The sequence below is a fragment of the Microtus pennsylvanicus genome, chromosome 2 (assembly GCF_037038515.1).
Source record: "Microtus pennsylvanicus isolate mMicPen1 chromosome 2, mMicPen1.hap1, whole genome shotgun sequence".
NCBI classification, from domain to species: Eukaryota; Metazoa; Chordata; class Mammalia; order Rodentia; family Cricetidae; genus Microtus; species Microtus pennsylvanicus.
In genome coordinates, this window is record NC_134580.1 from 6,244,920 (window position 1) to 6,264,220 (window position 19,301).

At 44.2% G+C, this 19,301-nt stretch overlaps 1 protein-coding gene across 1 annotated transcript in view; it reads left to right on the forward strand.

The window, feature by feature from the left end:
- The window catches only part of Slc25a17 (solute carrier family 25 member 17), a 48,872-nt gene extending 38,038 nt beyond the window's left edge, over nt 1-10,834 (forward strand). The window contains exons 5-9 of the mRNA XM_075959805.1: nt 1,963-2,079; nt 3,842-3,987; nt 4,066-4,161; nt 6,507-6,589; nt 9,983-10,834. Of these exons, the coding sequence (XP_075815920.1) occupies nt 1,963-2,079; nt 3,842-3,987; nt 4,066-4,161; nt 6,507-6,589; nt 9,983-10,130 (590 nt within the window). The 3' untranslated portion in view covers nt 10,131-10,834. The remainder of the gene's footprint in view (nt 1-1,962; nt 2,080-3,841; nt 3,988-4,065; nt 4,162-6,506; nt 6,590-9,982) is intronic.
- Nucleotides 10,835-19,301: the final 8,467 nt, after the last annotated feature.

Consider the following 19,301-nt stretch of genomic DNA (forward strand, 5'->3'; position numbering starts at 1 on the left):
TTATCATGGTAAAAAGGCACTTCCCTCCACTCTGACTCAGAGGATGAAGGAAGTACTTGACCGCCTCAGATGCAAAGCTTTGGAATGACTTTCTATCCCTTCATTTAAATATTGCGGTGCACTTGGTACTTGAGGTTGTCCTCAGAATCTTTCAGTCTTTCTGCTGTATTAGTAATGGGAATGTGGAAACAGTGCTTTAAGTAATGGCTGAATCTTATTCTTGGCTGTGTTGCCCCTCAAGTGTTTTGTGTGTGCCTACTTACTGACTAGAGCCTGAAAGATATTTTGAATTCTAAAGGATCTGCTTAATGGACATTACATTTCATTTGTTTGGAAAGGTGTGTATACACTGTGCTTTTCTGTATCCATGGGTTCCAAGTTCTCCTGGTTTGTCTTTCTCTTTTAAAAAGAAAAGAAAAGGGGGGGGGGGAACAAAAGCTGCTAAATGTCACTAACACTTTCTGGCCTGATTTTCCCATAACTGATTTGTCTCTGTGAAGTGAAGTATACATCATCAAGTAGGTATCCATTCTGAACTCTGGGCAGATGTGCATGTATCTTGGACTGTGGGGCACTGTGGGGCTCTTTTTAGAAAGAGTCCAGCAAGGATCTTCTGGGGCAGACACAGCTTTTTCAGATCATGATCCATGCCTCAAGACAGTGTGTGAATAGAGTCAGAGCTACAGATGACTTCTGGGTACTATGTGAATCTATAGAACTGCAATTCATAAGATTACTTGATACTATCTTTTCTTTGGGGAAATACGTTGGTACATCTGGAAAATAAGCAAAAAAAAATCTTACTTTGGTAACTGTATGCAACAAATAGAAAGATAGATTTCAGTCTCTGTACTGCTTTCACAGATTTTATCCTTGGTTAAATTGTTTTCTCTGTAGGGTGTTTTGAGATTCCTTAAATGAAAACATTTTTTCCCTTTGTTTTGCCTTTAAAGGACTTTCAGCAGTGTGGTGGGGCGGGGCTTCTTTGTCTTCTTTAGGATTGTTCCTCCTCTGGGCTCAGCTGGAGCCAGACAGCTGTACTCTACTTAACCAATGCTTGTTAGTTGGTTGGTCTATAGTTACAAAGAATACACCACTTGTCAGACGCTTTGTTACAATCCTGTATGGTATTTTCTTTAATCATTTCAGGACTATGAGCAAGTTTTAATATCTCAAGATGCTGTTAAATTGAGACCATGTGTTTTCAAAGGAGCGTCTGACTCACTGTGCTGCTCTGAGGCAGCCTGGGGGGCCAAGGTCCGTCTCTGTGCTTGTAATGATCTCCATGTTGTAACGCTTTGTAACTGCTGCCTGCTGCTGCTGTCCTAACCCTCGGAGTGATGAGCTCCTCTGGGAGCTTTTGGTCCCAGTTGAAAGACTTGGAAATGCCACCCTGTCCTCCCACCTGTCACCCTTAGTACCAGATCATACTTGTTTAAAACCGTGTGAGCTACTTTGTATGAGAGTTGGCACTTGTTTTCTCTGGTGTTGACATGGATTTAGCATGGTGTCAATAGAATACTACCCCCTCTCAGAAGCTCTTATTTAACAATTTGTTTAAAACTATATCAAATGCTACTTCATTTTGGGGTAACCTTGTGTTTTGTTTCTTTAGCATTGCTGGCGATTGAACTAGGCCTTGCATGTGTTAGACAGCTGTTGTACCCCAGAGTTAAATCCCCATCCCCAAATTGCCATTTTGAATGTTATTTTTTTTTAAATCAACAAATGATTGCCCTCATGAGTAGGTAAGGAAATTCTCCACTCCTTTTGTGTCAGTAAACACTGCTATCAGCCGTGCTTCCAAATAGCTTCTAATGGCAGTAATGTGTTGTACCCCAGCACGAAAATAAGTCGTAACTGCAGTCAGTGGCAGAGATATAAATGGAGTGTGTGTCTAACCTAGTGGAGCAGAGCTGAGCAGGTAGCGCTGTACCACCAGGGTCTTTCTCTGTTTCTCAGGAGTGGTGAATGTGCTGCTGACGACTCCACTCTGGGTGGTGAACACCAGACTGAAGTTGCAAGGGGCAAAATTTCGGAATGAAGACATTATACCAACTAACTACAAAGGCATTGTCGGTAAGTGTCTCCAGGATGTGTCCTTGTATGTTTATCTGTTTCCACAGTAAAGCTGCCTAGCAGACAGCCTCAGATCCCAGCAGCCATTGTTTCTGTGTCTGTGGTTGGTAGGAACTCCTCTGGGCATACTCTTCTCATAACAATGGCACACCACCGGAGGAAGCACCTACTATGCCCCCTTTGTATCTTGCCTCATAACAAGCCTAAGACTAGGGTAGAGGTGCATACTGTTCCCAAAAAGCAGACAGGAAAGAGGCTGTGAATATGTGAGTTTTTATTTAACTTTCTGCAGTGTTAGGTTTTAAACCCAGGACCTCAAGTGTGCTAGGCAAGCATTCTACCCCGAGCTACACCCTAAACTAAATATTCCTATTGTTGTTATCGTTGTTTTGTTTTTGTTCTTATTTTGCTTGTTTTTAGTTTTTCAGGACAGGGCTTCTCTGTGTAACCTTGACCATCCTGGAACTCTGTAGACCAGACTGGCTTTGAATTCACAGAGATCTGCCTCCCTCTACTGGGACTAAAGGCTTCCGCCACTGCCGCCCAGCCTTTTTTTTTGTTTTTAAGACAATCTCTTGTAGCCTAGGTTAACCTCAGACTCATACTGAGGATGATCTTGAACTGATCCTCTTGCCTCCACTTCTCAGTGCTGGGATTACAGGAGTGCATCACAATGCCATGCCTGAGACTGAACCCAGGGCTTTGTATGTGCTGGGCAAGCACTCTACTGACTGACTTATATCCCCAGCTCCAAGGGTTTAGGTTTTGTGTTCTTTTTAAGGCAGAATTTTGCCATTTTGCAGGTTAGCCTTGAACTCACTGTATAGCCTAGTCTGGCCTCAAATTCATAGCAGTTCTTCCAAGTACTGAGATCACAGGTGTGACTCACCATACCCAACATGTTACTGGTTTTGAGACAATCTCACTGTGTAACCTAGGCTGGCCTCAAACTTGAGATCCTCCTGCCTTTTAACTTCCCCAGTGCCGGTGTTACAGGTGGTTACTGCACAATCCCTGTAAGGAATGAGCAGGCCGCGTCCTGCTGCCTGGCTAGCTTAACCCCCGAAATAACCACACAGAAATTGTATTAATTAAATTACTGCCTGGCCCATTATATCTAGCCTCTTCTTGGCCAACTCTCACATCTTGATCTAACCCATTTCTACCAATCTGTGTAACACCACGAGGTCGTGACTTACTAGGGAAGATTCTAAGCAGCGTCTGTCTCAGGCTGGCGTCTCTCTGCCCCTGGTTTTTTTCTCTCAGAATTCAGTTCTGTCTTCTCCACCTACCTAAGTTCTGCCCTGTCAGGCCAAGCAGTTTCTTTATTGATTAACCAATGAAAGTAACACATAAACAGAAGGACCTCCTACACCAAATCTCACAAGGTAATTTTGTTTTGTTTTGGTTTTTGGTTTTTTTTTTTATTTCTTTGTAGTCTGGTCTACAGATCAAGTTCCAAGTCAGCCAAGGCTACCCAGAGAAACTCTGTCTTATAAAAACAAAACAAGATAGTTAACTCCAGTGCTAGGCAGTTCATACCTCTTGTCTGAGGCAGGAAGATTTAAGTGTTCAAGGTCATACTGGATTACACAGCAAGAACAAACAAACAAATGAACAAAGATACCCAAATAGGAAATCTGCCTCCAAACTATCATTGAAAAGAGGATGGTTTCTGTCTGGGTCCATTCAAACAGAACAGTTGTCTTTTCTAGTTAGGGCACTCTCAGGGTGCTTTACAAAAGCCTGACTTCTTGCTTAGATGCATTCCACCAGATTATTCGAGATGAAGGAGTCTTGGCTCTGTGGAATGGCACCTTCCCCTCCTTGCTGTTGGTCTTCAACCCTGCCATCCAGTTCATGTTCTACGAAGGCTTAAAACGGCAGCTTTTAAAGAAGCGGATGAAGGTAATCCCTGATTTTAAAAGCAACTAAAAGAGATGCCTGTTTTCCTGTCTGACTGAAGTGCTCCCCTCTGCTTTCCAGCTCTCCTCTCTGGATGTGTTCCTCATTGGGGCAGTAGCCAAAGCGGTGGCCACCACAGTCACGTATCCCATGCAGACGGTGCAGTCGATTCTGAGGGTAAGTGCTGGGGTTCCTCTCAGAGTGGGTCCAGTGACATCTAAAACACATCCTAAGATCTTCAGTGCAGTAATGCAGGTGGTGTGCCTGAGTGTTTGTGCCCATTCTCCCCTGTGTGCAATACTCTGCTAACCAGGCTTTCAGCTGGCAAGGAGTGAGGGTTACATTGGAATTTCTTAGTAATGTATTGTCTCAGGAAAACCGTATGTGCAAACAGATTGCTCAAGGACCTCAGGACAACCCGAGTTTGCTTCCTTCCCATTCACATTGTTTGCTGTGTGCCATGAAGCAGATGACCCCTGACAGAATCAGAGGTTAACGCCTTTAGTTCACTCCCAAGTTCTTAATGAGTTAGCCTTTCCAAATCACTTTCAGACTTCAGGGCTTTTTTTTATACATTTGGTTGTTTATACATACAGTTTTAGACACTGAGAAGCTGGGGTTGCAGTGCAGCTCCTGTCCTCATGAAGACAGCAAGGAAAGAGCCAAGTAATTATTATAAACTGAGTCCACTGTTGAGCATATGAACAGCACTGGCTTACTGAAGAGAGATGTGGGGTTCTTCCTGGGCATCTGGCTGAACGCCTGCCCTTCTGAGGAGGCACATGGAAATCCAGGTACAAGGGAATATGAAGCTTGTGCCATGTCAAGAGCTTCCTTCATCTTAGAAACTGAAAGGAAGCCTCTGTGGCTGGGCCTGGAAGAACTAGAGGAAAACTGTTGGGGAGGAAAGAGGCGGGAAGATTCTGTTTTCCACCCAGCAGGAAGCCTGTGCAGGACTTTGAGGTGGAAGTTGTGGGATCTGAGGTAGGGCTTGGAAGGCCAGTGAGGTCTGTGCAGCTCTTCTGTAGTAGATGGATCAGAAGCTGGGAGGTAGGGGGCTAGAGAATGGCAGATCTTCTGGTTCAGTGAGAACCAGTCTTAAGACAGTAAGGCAGGGATCCAGAGAAGACAGCAACAGAGGCCTTACTGAAAGAGAGCCAATCACATAGGAAACCATTTTAGTAATGTAGGTGAGGGCTTGATAAGCCTAGACTAGGTTAGCAGCAGTGGAGATAAGCTGTAGGTAGATTCAGTATCTGTACTGGGACTTGGTATGTTGCTCAGAATACCACTTTACTGGGACTAGTTAGCATGTGCAAGGTCCTGAGTTTGATCCCCAGCACCACAAAAAGAAAAGAGAAGAAAAATTGTTAAAAATCTGTTGTATAGAGAACATTTAAAGGATTTATTGCCAGAGAAAATGAAGGTAGTTGTCTCAGTTAGGGTTTCTATTGCTGTGAAGAGACACTATGACCACGGTAATTCTTACAAAGGAAAACATTTAATTGGGGTGGTTTGCTTATAGTTCAGAAGTTTAGTCCATTATCATCATGGTGAGACGTGGCAGCATGCAGGCAGGCATGGTTCTGGAGAAGTAACTGAGAGTCCTACATCTTTTAGGCAACAGGAAGTGTTTCGTCTCATGGGGCCTAGCTTGAGTCAGGCTTGAGACCTCAAAGCCTGACTCCACAGTGACATACTTCCTCCAACAAGACCATACCTCCTAATAGTGCCACTCCCTTTGGGGGTCATTTTCTTTCTAACCACCATGGTAGTATATCAGTAAAAACACTGCTTTCCATGAAAAGTGTTTTTGCTAATGTGCTATTTTTATGTGTTGTTTTTAATTGGCTTTTAATAGAACGGTCTTAAATAACTGGAAGCTACTACCCGCAGCATGTCTGTGTATCATCCCAGGCCTGTGCTTTGTCTTGTTTTGTCTGTGCTGATAAGAGTTTTCCCTTCATTCTCTGTAAAAGTGAAAGTTATTGATGCTGAGGATGTAGGTTAGTGGTAAGGGTATTTGTTTTAGCGTATTGAAGGCCTTTGCTATAACCCCCCAGAACAATAACAACAGTAACAAAAATACTTTCTCTATTGAAAAATATTTTTATTTTTAGCTTATTTAGTTAAAAAAAGAGGATTAATAAAATCTGTGTTGCTAACTGGACAGTTTTATAATCATACACTGTGCTATGAGAGTTATTCCAAAGAAATTTACTGAGTAGAAATTAAGAAGAAGAGGGGCTGGAGAGATGACTCTGGTTAAGAGCACAGTACCTGAGTTCACTTCCCAGCACCCATGTCAAAGGCTCACAGCCTTCTGTGACTCCAGCTCCTGGGGACCCAATACCCTCTTCTGCACTTTGTGGGCACCAGCACTCAATTGTATACATCACATATACACAGACACACACGTGTACACATGGTTAAGATAAAATAAATCTCTTTTTTAAAATGAAATTTAAGATAAAGAGTGATAAATAGTAATTATCTCTTTTTCTGTCTTCCTTCCTTCCCAGTTTGGACGTCATAGACTAAACCCAGAAAACAGAACCCTGGGGAGTCTTCGGAATGTTCTCTATCTTCTTCACCAGCGAGTCAAGTGAGCTCTAAGTGTTTGCTGACCTGGGCTTCCTTTCAGCAGCCTCACTCTGCTGGGAGTGATGGGGGTGGTCGGGTGAGCTGTTCCCCTTCAGTGCTGCTGCAGCCTCAGAAGTCTCCCCCTCTTGTTTAAGTTTTTCTCAGTTTAGAAGCTTAGTGTGATTTGACGGCAATTTGGGGAATTACGGAAAAGTTCAGGCCTTTATTCCTTGCTAGTTACAAATATACAGAACCCCTTTGGGAAGGGAACCCCCAAAAGGTTGGGAACGGAGCTTGGTGGCAAAGCCTGTGCCTAGTACTTGCATAGCTCTGGGTTCAAACCCTAACACCAAGAAAAAATAAAGAAGAAAGAGGCCAGGCGTCATGGCATACTCCTTTAACTCCTTTAATCCCTGCACCGGGAGGCAGGGGCAGGCAGATCTGTGAGTTTGAGGCCAGCCTGCTCTACAGAGCTAGTTCTAGGCCAACTGGGGCCACATAGTGAGACCTGTCTCAACAATCAATAAATAAAACTAAACAAAAACTCACCAGGTTAAAAAGCCAGTTAAATGTCAATAAATGATACATATGTACATATATTTAAAACATTTTCCCTTTCTTCTTACTCCTTTCCCAAGAGGTAGTCACTATAAAGTATATGCATTTCTAGAGAATTATAGGAAACTAATGTTTTCAGTGGATATAGCCAGCTTACTGTTTCTATTTATTTATTTATTTATTTATTTATTTATTTATTTATTTATTTATTTGAGGCAGGGTTTTGCTATGACGCCCTGACTAGACTAGTACTTGTCAAGTAGACCAGGCTGGCCTCAATCCTCCTGCCTCATCTTCTCTCTTTTAGTAAGCTTACCATCACGCCCCTCCCTTCAGTTGTACTAGTTTCCTGTGATGTGACACACTGATTTACTCACTGGCGCTCGTACTGACGAGTGCAGGGTCTTCACAAGCACTGCCGAGTGAAGAGCATAAACTGAGCCTCCTAGAATTAAGCAGCCATAATTTATGTGCAATTACCTAGAGTACATACAATTTGACATTGTATTATTAATTAATTAATTTATTTATTTATTTATTATGTATACAATATTCTGTCTGTATGCCTGAAGGCCAGAAGAGGGCACCAGACCTCAATACAGATGGCTGTGAGCCACCATGTGGTTGCTGGGAGTTGAACTCAGGACCTTTGGAAGAGCAGGCAATGCTCTTAACCGCTGAGCCATCTCTCGCCATCTCTCCAGCCCCTGTATAATTTCAAGAATTAGAAATTTAGACATTGCCAGTTGACCTGCAGTCTTTTTGCCAGCACCGAGAAGGCTAAGAACAATGGGCATTACCAGGCCATTTAAGACGTTGTCAGTTGGAGACCGATGAGGTCCTACGATTTGCAAATTGTTTTTACATGTTTATCTTGTTTGGTCCTCACTCAGCCCTGTAGAAAAGTGACTATATTCCTATTTTACAAATCAAGAAGCAGATTTAGAGAAATTGATTTGCCCAACACTAGAGGCAGCGCCAGATGAACGACTGCCATCCTTCAGTGCCATGTTCTCTAGTGATGGGAGCACCTGCACTGTCCAGTAGAGCTGAGACTAGCTGAGGTAGCTGTTGAGCTTCTGAGAAACCAAGCTTGCATTGTTTGAATTGCCACATATGCCTAATGGTTATTGTCATCGATAATGCAGTGCCGTACTGAGCCTCTCATTTATGTGACTGGGAATCACCTGAAGGTCTGGGGTGACGGCTCCGTTGGTAAAGTACTTGCCGTGCAAGCATGAAAACCTGAGTTCAGACGTCTAGTACCCATATAAAAATACAGGTGTGGCAGTGTGTGGCTGTCCCCGCGGCACTGATGAGTGAAGACATGTGGATCCTGGAGGTTTACTTGGCCAACCAGTTTAGCCAAAACAGCAAGTTCTAGCTTCAGTGAGAGGCTTTGTCTCAAAAAAAAAAAAAAAAGGTGGCTTGTGATAGATAAAGATACTCAAGTCAGCCAGGCAGTGGTGGTGCACACCTTTAATCCCAACACTTAGGAGGCAGAGGCAGGTGGATCTCTGTAAGTTTGAGGCCAGCCTGATCTACAGAATGAGTTCCAGGATAGCCAGGGCTACACAGAGAAACCCTGTCTAAAATATATATACACACACACTCAAGTCAACCTCTGGGCTATGCATGTGCAAACAAAGGCATGCACACACACCACACACATACATGCACAATATCATCTGAAGTCAGGTGTGACGTGCATACCTAAAGTGGTGGAAGAATCAAGAGTTAAAGACAACCTTGGCTATGTAAGAAATTTGAGGCCAGCTTGGGCTACATAAGACCCTGTCTGTAAAAAGAAAATGCAGTTGAAATGCCTGTTACAATGTAGATCTGGGCATCCACTGTGGGTGGATGTCACCCTGAAGAAAACAGTGAACAGGAAATGCATGGGTCCAGTCTTCTGCCCTCCTTTTCATATGATTACCCCTTAAGAAAATTTCACAGCAAGCATAGAAACTAGCTTGATTCGGGCACCAGATTAGTTTAATGTCAATCTGCAGGCTGGAGTTGCTATTGAGCTAGCTCGGGCACCAGATTAGTTTAATGTCAATCTGCAGGCTGGAGTTGCTATTGAGCTAGCGTAAGAGACTAACTCACTTTCAGCAAATAGTTTTGCAGGGATTATTTGCTTTGGATTTCAGGTTCTAGCCAAAGCATTCTGAGGATCTCTTAAGTGCTGTCCCCAAGTGAGCATGCTCCTCCTCAGCAGCTGGGAGCTAGCTGGACATGCAAATTTTTTGATTCCTGTCCCAAAGTTAATGAAATGAATCAGATACTCTGGAAATGGCCCAACAGACCTGTATTTAACCAGTTCTTCAGGTGACTTAGGTGCTTCCTGAATTTCATTTGAGCCCTAGGACCAAATGTACAGGCAGTCTAAGAATCAGACAGCTTTTCATTTCTGTGTCTTCCCTTATTTCTTCTGAAGTTAAAATAATCTAACCTAATTAATGACTTAGGGAATTTTAAGTTGAAATAACTGAATTGGAGACCCATTAAACTTAGAAGTTCTTAGATCTCTGGTCTGAGCATTCCAGTGGTTTCAGAAGCCTTCACCTCTGCATCTTAGTAGTGTGGTGTTGCCAGCATCCCACTAATGAGTGAGGGCTATAACAAAGACAAAGTATCAGTGGCCTCTGAATACTACACTTCATCTGTTCCTAGTGCCTTCAAGGCTAAGAAGTACTCCACAGAGAAGTCTGTTGGAATTGAAAATCTCCGTTGCTTGTTTTGCTCCTAAAGAAAAACCCTTTCAGAGAGAAGCTATCGGGGCAGCAGATCTCTCTAATACAAGAGCTGACATTTACAAAGAAAATCTATTTTTTCCCAACCTCTTTCCTTTCAGGCGCTTTGGAATAATGGGACTCTACAAAGGCCTTGAAGCCAAGCTGCTCCAGACCGTGCTCACAGCTGCCCTCATGTTCCTGGTGTATGAGAAACTGACAGCTGCTACCTTCACTGTAATGGGCCTGAAGAGCACACACAAGCACTGAGGTCCTTCACGGAGCAGTGTGGAGATGCACATGCTGCCCAGAGAAGAGTGGGGCTCTCCTCTCCTCTCCTCTGGTTCCATCCGCACCACAGTCATTCCTGTCATTGGCTCGAAAGGCTCCAAAGGCTAAACAGGGAGTAGAGTTGGCTAGGCCTATTGCCAACTTAATTTTTATGGTGTTTGCTTGGATTTGGGGGTGGAGGTTAGACTAATATTGAAATATTGAAAACCTGAAAATGTAAGTTTGAGGGTGTTTATTAATTTTCGCAAGGGGTATGGACTTTCCGCCTGAAGTTTTTCTCAACTTTGCCACTTGTTCTCTTTCCCCGAACGCAGGTTCTGACAGTTCTAACGTACCTTCTCAATACTTTTATGTGTCTTAATCTTGGTAAAGATTTTCCTCACTGAAATAACATGATGACTGTGCCATGGGCATGACTTTATTTCTGTTCGACTCTTCTCCTCCTGCTCAATGACAGTTAAGTGAGCTATTTATTTTGTGGGGAAAACGAAAATGATTAATCCTAAATAATTTTCTTAAAATTTGTAAATGTCAATTATTCCTTAGTGTTTGACATAGTTTTTTAAAATACATATTTATTTTGAATTGTCTTTTATTATAAAAAAAAAAGTCCTGATGTTGTATGTCCACCCATGCGAGCTCCAATCAGACAATCCTCAATAAACTGTCAGCGCGCACACACACACATTCATGAAGGTTGCTCTTTATTAAGGTACTAAGTGGGTGCGTGTGGTGTCTGAATGAGAATGGCCGCAGGTGTGAACACCTGGCTCCTGGTTGGTGGTCACTGTGGCCAGGCTTTAAGTTTCAGAGCCCACGCCAGTCCCACTTGACTCCCTCTGCCCCGTGGTTGTACCACCCGGTGTGAGCTCTCAGCTGCTGTTCCAGGGCCATGCGTGCCTGCCTGCTGCCACGCTCTCCACCGTAACAGTCACGGACTCTGCCCTCTGAGCCCCAAATTAAATGCTTTCTTTTATAAGTTTCTTGGGTAGCGGTGTTTTAGTGCAGCAGTAGAGCAGTAACCGAGGCAGTGTGCAACCAGGTGGGTAAAGAAAGATTGTAAGAGTGCACTGAGCACCAGATTCTCGTGTGGACTCCAGAATGCCCTTCCCCTGTAGAGCTGTGTGGACTGTATTTTCAGAAGCATTTGATGTAGGTTATTTATTTGGAAACATTCCTTGGGGGCCTACTACTGTAAAATACGGCCCATCACACAGTAGCGTTGGCATGAGCTGAGAGCGTGGTAGGCTTTCAGCCCAGGCCTTCTGAGTCATATTTTGTAGTTTAACACGATCCCCAGGTAATTCTCATCTATAATAAAGTTCAGATCTTAGGGCCACTGGCCCAACAGAAGATGGCATTGGTTTTGATTACAGAAGTCAAAAAAATATTTCAAGGGAAAACTAGAGCATTGTAGGAAAGATGGCCTCTGAGAAATCTCAGAATCACATGTCATCAATTTCTCCTCTCAGAGCACACAGCCAGGAGTGGCTCAGATAGCTCAGCCACTTACCCACAAAGCAGACTCTCTTTATTTATTTATTTTTTTAAAGACATTTATTTATTATGTATACAACATTCCTTCCATGTATGCTTGCATGCCAGAAGAGGGCACCAGATATCATTATAGATAGCTTTGGGCCACCATGTGGTTGCTGGGAATTGAACTCAGGACCTCTGGAAGAGCAGCCAGTGCTCTTAACCTCTGAGCCATTTCTCCAGCCCCAGACTCTCTTTACATTCATAGAATTCTGTATTCTCAGCCTCTTGGCTAAGATGGAGTATGGCTTCCTCTTACAATTACTTTGATTCTTGTGCTTTGGTTTTTGTCTCTGACAAAACGACTGTGTTTCTAAGTCTGTTTCAGTTAGTCGGAGAGTTGTGAGGATTCTGTGGATCTGGACTTGGTAGAAATTTCTTGTTTTTGCCTCCTACTCCTGTGGTGATTTCAAAGTGTGTGCTTGTTAACTAATAATAACTGAAGAGATAGGTGGTGTTCTAGAAAACAAACATTAAGAGAGCTAAACTGAATACTCATTCCCCATTGAAGACAGAACTGGTCTCTGTGTGTGTGTGTGTGTGTGTGTGTGTGTGTGTGTGTGTGTGTGTGTGTGTGTGCAAGAGGAAGTGTGTGCTTGCATGTGGAAGCCAAAGGCTGCCATTGGGTATCCCCTCCAGTCTCTTTCCACCTTCTCTTTTTGATCCAGGGTCTCTCACTAAACCCGGAACCGATTTGGCTAGATTAGATGGCTAGCAAACCCCCAGAATCCACCTGTTTGCACCTCTGCAATGCTGGAGTTGTAGGCATGCCGTGCTGTGTCTGCATGGGTCCCGGTACTTGAACTCAGATCCTTATGCTTGTGCTGCGAGCACTTTTGTAGTGATATTTAGTTTGTGTCTTAACAAAGCTTGCCTGAAGGTCACAAAGGTGATCCCAGCACTAGGAGGTGGAGGTGGGAGTGGTTTGGCTGCACAGAGAGAAGCACGTGAGGCGGGAGGAGACAGGAGCTCAGTGCAGTCGGAGGATGCAATCAGAGGACAGGATCACCCCCTTTGGTCTGAGCATTGATAGAAGCAGAAGGTCTCTAGTGACTGGTCGCACTGCTTCTCTGATCCTTCAGCTTTCACCCCGATATCTGACTCCAGGTTTTATTTATTAAGACCAATTAGAATTCATGTTACATACTTTACTAACTAAACCGCAGCCCCTCCACCATTACTACTTTTTTGTTTCGGGGTTTTTTTTGGGGGGGGGGTGAGGTTTGAGACGGGGCTTCTCTGTGTAACCTTGGCTGTCCTGGAACTCACTCTGTAGACCAGGCTAATCTTGAACTCACAGAGATCCTCCTGCCTCTACCCCCTGAGTGTTAGGACTAAAGGCATGCACCACCACGCCTGGCCCACTACTTCTTATTTTACTTTAAGATTTGTGTATGTTTGAAGTCTTGGGTGGGAAGCGCAAGACCTCTGTCTGGCTGTGGAGAGGAAGAGAATGGCTTAGAAAATACTGTATTTTCACGATCATCTTAGTTATGCTGCATGGTGATCTCCCGATGCGATGGGCTGGTATGTTAGAATACCCTCCAAACCAAAGCGTACAGCTCAGGTGTTTATGACGTGAGAATGTGTTCAATACTTTTTTTTCTCTGACATCTTTTTTATTTTCCTTTTTTATCTGGTTTGTTTGTTTAATTAAGACAGGGTCATACTTTGTAGCTCTGGCTATTCTGGATCTCATTATGTAGGCTGTGCTGGCCTCAAACTCACAGAGATCCATGCCTCTGCCTCAAAATGCTGGACCAAAGGTGTGTGCCACCACGCCTTGTCCCTTTTTCTCTGATCTTATGAGGGGCAGTTTAGTAATAAGGTTTTATGTTTTTTGAGGAAGGGGGATAGACTCACCAGTAGAAACTAAGTAATAAAACCTAGTTTTGTAGCCTTTGGTGAGTAATAGGTTAATTGAGTGTGATGAAGAGCTGATGCCCCTTAGAAGGGAATGGGAGTTTTTCCTCTTGAATCATGCAGTTTCTTTAGACTGTGAGTCTTAAGAGCCTTGACGGTTACGTCAGTGTCACTGCGGTGGGAATGCTCATCTCTGTAAGTATTTAATCTCTGCCTTGAAGTGGACACTGATGTTCCTGTCCTTGACTATTTTATAATTAATTTAGAAGCATAAAAAATTAGACTGAACCCTGAGAGCATAAGCGGTGGGAGTTGGAAGTCGAGGTTTTATTCCCAGGTTTACCACTGGCTCTCAGATTATGTCATTTCTTTGCACTTCCGCTCTCTGATAAGTAACGATAATAATACTTCCTACCCACTTCAGAGGGTTGTGAGAGCTAATGATGCCCGCTAAATCCCTTTATGGTCCTGCAGTGGGGATGGAGTGAGAGGATCCAGATTTATATAGCAATTTCCCTTTTAAAGCTTTTGCTTTTTCTCCTCTCACCATCCCAGTAGCTCTGTGGAGTAAGTAGGCACAAGTAACCATAACCCTATTTAATTAACAAGGAAATTGAAATAGAACTGTCAGAGGATTGCCTAAGTAAAGCCAGGACTTGAGTTGAATTTCCTGCATTCTGGTAGAAGATTAAGAGAATGGGTTCCAAACCAGACAGTGGTGGTGCACGTGTTCGGGAGGCAGAGGCAGGCGGATCTCTGTGAGTTTGAGGCCAGCCCGGTCTAGAAGAGCTAGTTCCAGGACAGGCACCAAAGCTACAGAGAAACCCTGTCTCGGTGCGCACGCGCGGGGTGGGGGGTGGGGAGGGATGGGCTCTAGGACTAAATAGATCGTCACTCATACTGAACTTTCAGGAAACTTAGTTTTCTTAACCATGGACTGGAGAGCTCTCTCTCTCTCACACACACACTCGCTTTTTTAAAATACTACTTTATTTTGTGTCTGTGGGTGCCTGTAGGTATGTCTGTGCACCACTTGCAAGTCTGGTGCTTGAGGAGGCCAGAAGAGAGCATTGGATATCCTGGAACTGGAGTTAAAGGTGGTTGTGAGCCACCACATGATTGTTGGTGGGAATTGACCTCGAGTCTTCTGGTGGGAAGCTCTTAACCGCTGAGCCATCCCTCCAGCTCTGGAGTGCGTTCCTGGTAAAGCTAGTTATGGGGTGATCAAAAGTGTTATCTAGTGATCGTTAGTGTTGTCTTGTAAGAGCTGGATAAACATTAGTGGTAACTATTACTATCGTATTGATTAGGGATGCAACTGGCTGGGTAAATATAACTGTGCCCTCTGGATTTTGAGTCAGACCTGGGCCCAGTTTCCATATATCAAGTAATGATGGCCTTGTGGCCACAAACCAGTCACTTCACCTTCAAAGCGTCCTCCTCCTCCTGTCAAGTGCAGTTATTACTGCTGAAGGCTGTTCTGAGGGCACAATGCAGGTGTGTGGGTGCTGAAGCACCTGCACAGTATGTGATGTGTGTTTGTGTTTAACAAGCGCTGTTGAAACCAAGAAAATCTCTTCGGGTGTTTCTTTTGATGTGTATGTTTTTGTTTTTATTATATATTTTTTATTTTTTTTATACAATGTATTTTGTTCTAAAGTTCTCTCAGCTCCTCCCCACCTTCCTACCCACCCAAGTTCATGTTCTTTCTCGTGAAACAAGCAAACAAAACAAAAGCCCAAAGCTCTGCGTGGTGACTCATTCTTTTAGTCCCAGGACTTGGCAAGCAGACGCAGGCAGATCTCTGAGATTGAGACCAGCCTAGTGCACATCGCGGGTTCCAGGGACCAGGAGGGAGGATGTGATCGTCCAAGGAAGGGGGAAATAGAATACAGCTTTGCTTTTGTGTTAGTGTGAGGTGTGGTCTATTATGTAGCCCTGGCTATCCTGGAACTCGATGTATAGATCAGGCTGGCATCTAACTCACAGAGTTCCAGCTGCCTCTGGTCCTGGAGTGCTGGAGTTAAGGGCATGTGTCCCCATAGCTGGTTTAGAGTACGGTTTTATCCAGGGATGAAAGGAAGACTAGAGGATCAAATGGGGTTGAGGATGGGAGAACAGGGTAAAGGAGGGACTATGGGAGGGTAACTTTTGAAAAGCCACATTGAAAGCTAGTATTCTAGAAGCTTCCTAAAATATAGAAAAGGAATTCAGATGGAATTACCATAGAATGAGAGAAACAGTGACCTCATAAGTCCCACCCCCAAACTACTATAGCTATTGTTAGTGCTATTGGTACCCTCCACAACCAATGGATGGCAAGGCCCTATTACTGAAGATACCATTGAACATGGAGAAATTGAGCTGGTGCTCACCTAGAAGCTTTACCCCATCCTGACTAGCATTCATAGTGCTGAAAGATCTATACATGCTAGCAGAGGAGGAAGGTAATGTTCATTCTCACCCAACCATCAGCCCCTCAATTACAGCCCACAAGATAAACGAGTATGATAGTGGTGCAGATGTTAGGGGAGCAGCTGACCGCTTCTTAAAATTGGATGAAAGGCCCATTACGTGAGGTGGAACATACATCTGACACTATTCATATATGTGTTGTTCAGAGAGAAACCAGGTTCTTGTTCAGCAGAAGAAATTGAAATTAAAAAGATACAGACATTAACATGGTGCCTATGCAAGATGACTGTTAAAGTCTGCACTCTCTTGTGACCAAAGGCAACGTGGAGGATGAGTGCTGCTTTCATCTTGCACTTCCTGGTCACAGTTGGTAAAGGAGGGAAGTCGCAGGAGCATGAAGTGGGAAGCAATGGGAGGACACTGCCTTCTGGCCCTCTCAGGCTTGCTTAGCTAGCTTTCTTACATGCCTGCCTAGGGATGGTGCTGCCCCTAGTGGATTGAGTCCTCCCACACCAATTAGCAACCAAGAAAAAGCTACACAGACATTCCCAGTCTGATGGAGGCAAGTCTTCATTGAGGTTCCCCCTTCTCAGCTGTGATTGTCAGAGGAAGATTGTTTGGCTTTTGCCCCTACGGGCTCCCTTTCCTCTTGCTTCCGAGTTTCCCTGTTGCAGCTGGCTGCTGTTGCTGATTCCTTTGCTGATATGGGAACTAGCAATTTCCAGGCTTCCATTGTTGACTGAGGACCAGTGGCTCTCCAGAAACTCCAGTTTTCAGCACCTTATTGGAACTGCTGAGGCACCCAGGCTAGTGGACTGAGTGCCCAGCCCCTCAGGTATGAGACACCTGTTATTTCAATGTAAGCTGACTTAGTAGTTTCTTTATATACATACATATATATCGCATACATGTTATATATGTGTGTCTTATATATGTATATTCCATTGGTTCTGTTCCTCTAGAGAACGTTGACTAATACAAATTGTGGTACTAGGAGCTGTTCTGGAGAAAGAGTTGTGAGTATGACTTACCCTAATGGTCTTGGTGGTGTCTGGAGCTGGCTCTCCAACTGGATGAAACTGTGGTCACTAAAGACTTCTATGGTAGTGTGGGTATCACTGGAAGCCCATGGTGTGAACTGTGGTAGTGTTGGGTATCACTGGAAGTCCATGGTGTGAACTGTGGTAGTCCATGGTGTGAGCTGTGGTAGTGTTGGGTATCACTGGAAGTCCATGGTGTGAACTGTGGTAGTCCATGGTGTGAACTGTGGTAGTGTTGGGCATCACTGGAAGTCCATGGTGTGAACTGTGGTAGTGTTGGGTATCACTGGAAGTCCATGGTGTGAGCTGTGGTAGTGTTGGGTATCACTGGAAGTCCATGGTGTGAACTGTGGTAGTGTTGGGTATCACTGGAAGTCTATGGTATGAACTATGTAAAGAACTGTGCAAAATAAATGCATTTGATGCTCCGGATTCACCTCTTGTTTGAAACTGGGGATTTAGTGACTTTATGTAGAACCTTTGAACATTTGTGGAAAAAATAATGATGCTGCCTACTTCCTTTTAGTGTCTTTGAATAGTTACCAAGCAGATGAAAAAAATGAGTAATAAATTGATGATCCCCAGGTGTGCATACAGAGTCGAAAGGTTCCTTGGTATGCCCCAGAAGGGAATCCAGCAGCTGTTAGAACTTAAGCTGCAGAAAACCAAACCCAAGCGCTCCTTATACAGTTAGCTGACTTACAGTGCAAATGTAATTCCTAACGTCTAAGGGTGCCAGCAGTTCAAATGAGGGCACTGAGTGGAAAAGAGTAGGATCCTGTGGCTTGGTTGCTGATCTGTGGAAGGACCTAAGGACGCTGGCATTGAATGCTCAGATTCCCGTGGGTCCAGTCTGCCTGAGGAAACAGTCTCATTCTTAGCGGGGACGCATCCCCACCACCTGCGGTATTAGCCTGAAGAACCTAATGCATTTAACTCATTCAAGCAGACATTTGGGGCGTGTGTGTGAGAATGGATCTTTAAGGCAGCGAGATAGTGGTGGAAGGAAAGCCAGATCAGGACCCAAGGCAAAGATTCTGGGCTTACTCTGGTACAATTACAGGAACCATGAGTTTATTTGATTGGTTGGCTGAGTAGCTGTGAGGAGATGGCCTGCCAAGAAGGAGCTGGAGATGCCTGCTGTTCTCTGCCTTGGTGTTGAGGGATTTTTAATGCTTGGGGAAATTAGAATGCTTGAGTGGTTTTGTTATTTAAAGCCTGACCAGAAGACACGCCCTTCACTGAGGCTGTGAGACGCGGAGGTGAGAGGGACGCACCTGAAGAGCCTTGTCATTGCTCTTCTCCTGCTAGGTCTTAGGCTGGAGTCGTTGCCGCTCAATTTGGCAAATTAAACGCAGTGTGTTAAATTGGCCACTGGAGTAGCAAGAGGGGTAGGTGGCAGCATCGAATTGCCAATGACAAGGGATTGTAGTTACCGTAATGGGCAGCACAGGCCGACAGTGTCTATAATGACCTGACTCATAATGGGCAGTACAGGCCAAGCATTGTTTATCATGGCCTGACTCACGCAGACCTCTGTGATCGCTGATCAATCCTGGTGTTCCCTATAATAAAATAGAATGAGGCCCTCTACTCCAGCTGCTGAGTACTCAGCCTCGAGGACTGAGCAACTACTGGGTTCTCAGTCTCTCTTAAGCTGATTTAATAAATTCTTTTAATATATTTATTCTTCCTGTTGGTTCTGTTCCTCTGGAGAACATCAACTCATACACCAGGTTACTAGTTGGTGTCAAGCTGACAACCAAGATTGGCCATCACGGTGACACAAATTTGTAAAGCATTCCATCTAAACAAACAAACAAACAGACTGCAGTGATGAGTATGGAAAAATCATAAATAAATAGGAAAAAGCAAAAGTCAGAAGCCAAATCCAATAATGTTTTATTTTACTCAGGTTTCAGAGTAGGTGTCCCTCCCTGAAATTGTCAGTCAGTACCATGCCATGTTCAGTAGCGGAGTCCCTGGCTGAGCCTGTGACTCACCTGGGTTCCTTAGAAAAGCTGAAGTGACTGTGGAGCCCAGTGCCACAGGGCTGAGAGAGCTGATGGCAGGGGATTGATTGCCTGGCAGCGCTGAGTGTACCAGACTAGCTAAGTGGATAGGAAGGCTCACTTGGAAGTAGCTTATCCGTGCAATGAATTGGGCTGCTTGAGAAGCTACAAGCTTTTTGCCACTGTCTAAATAAAAAGGCCTTGTGTTAATGCTGATGTTTGTGGGGTACACTAGTTAGTCCCATGGAATTGCTCAGTGGGTCTAACTGAACGGGAAAGAA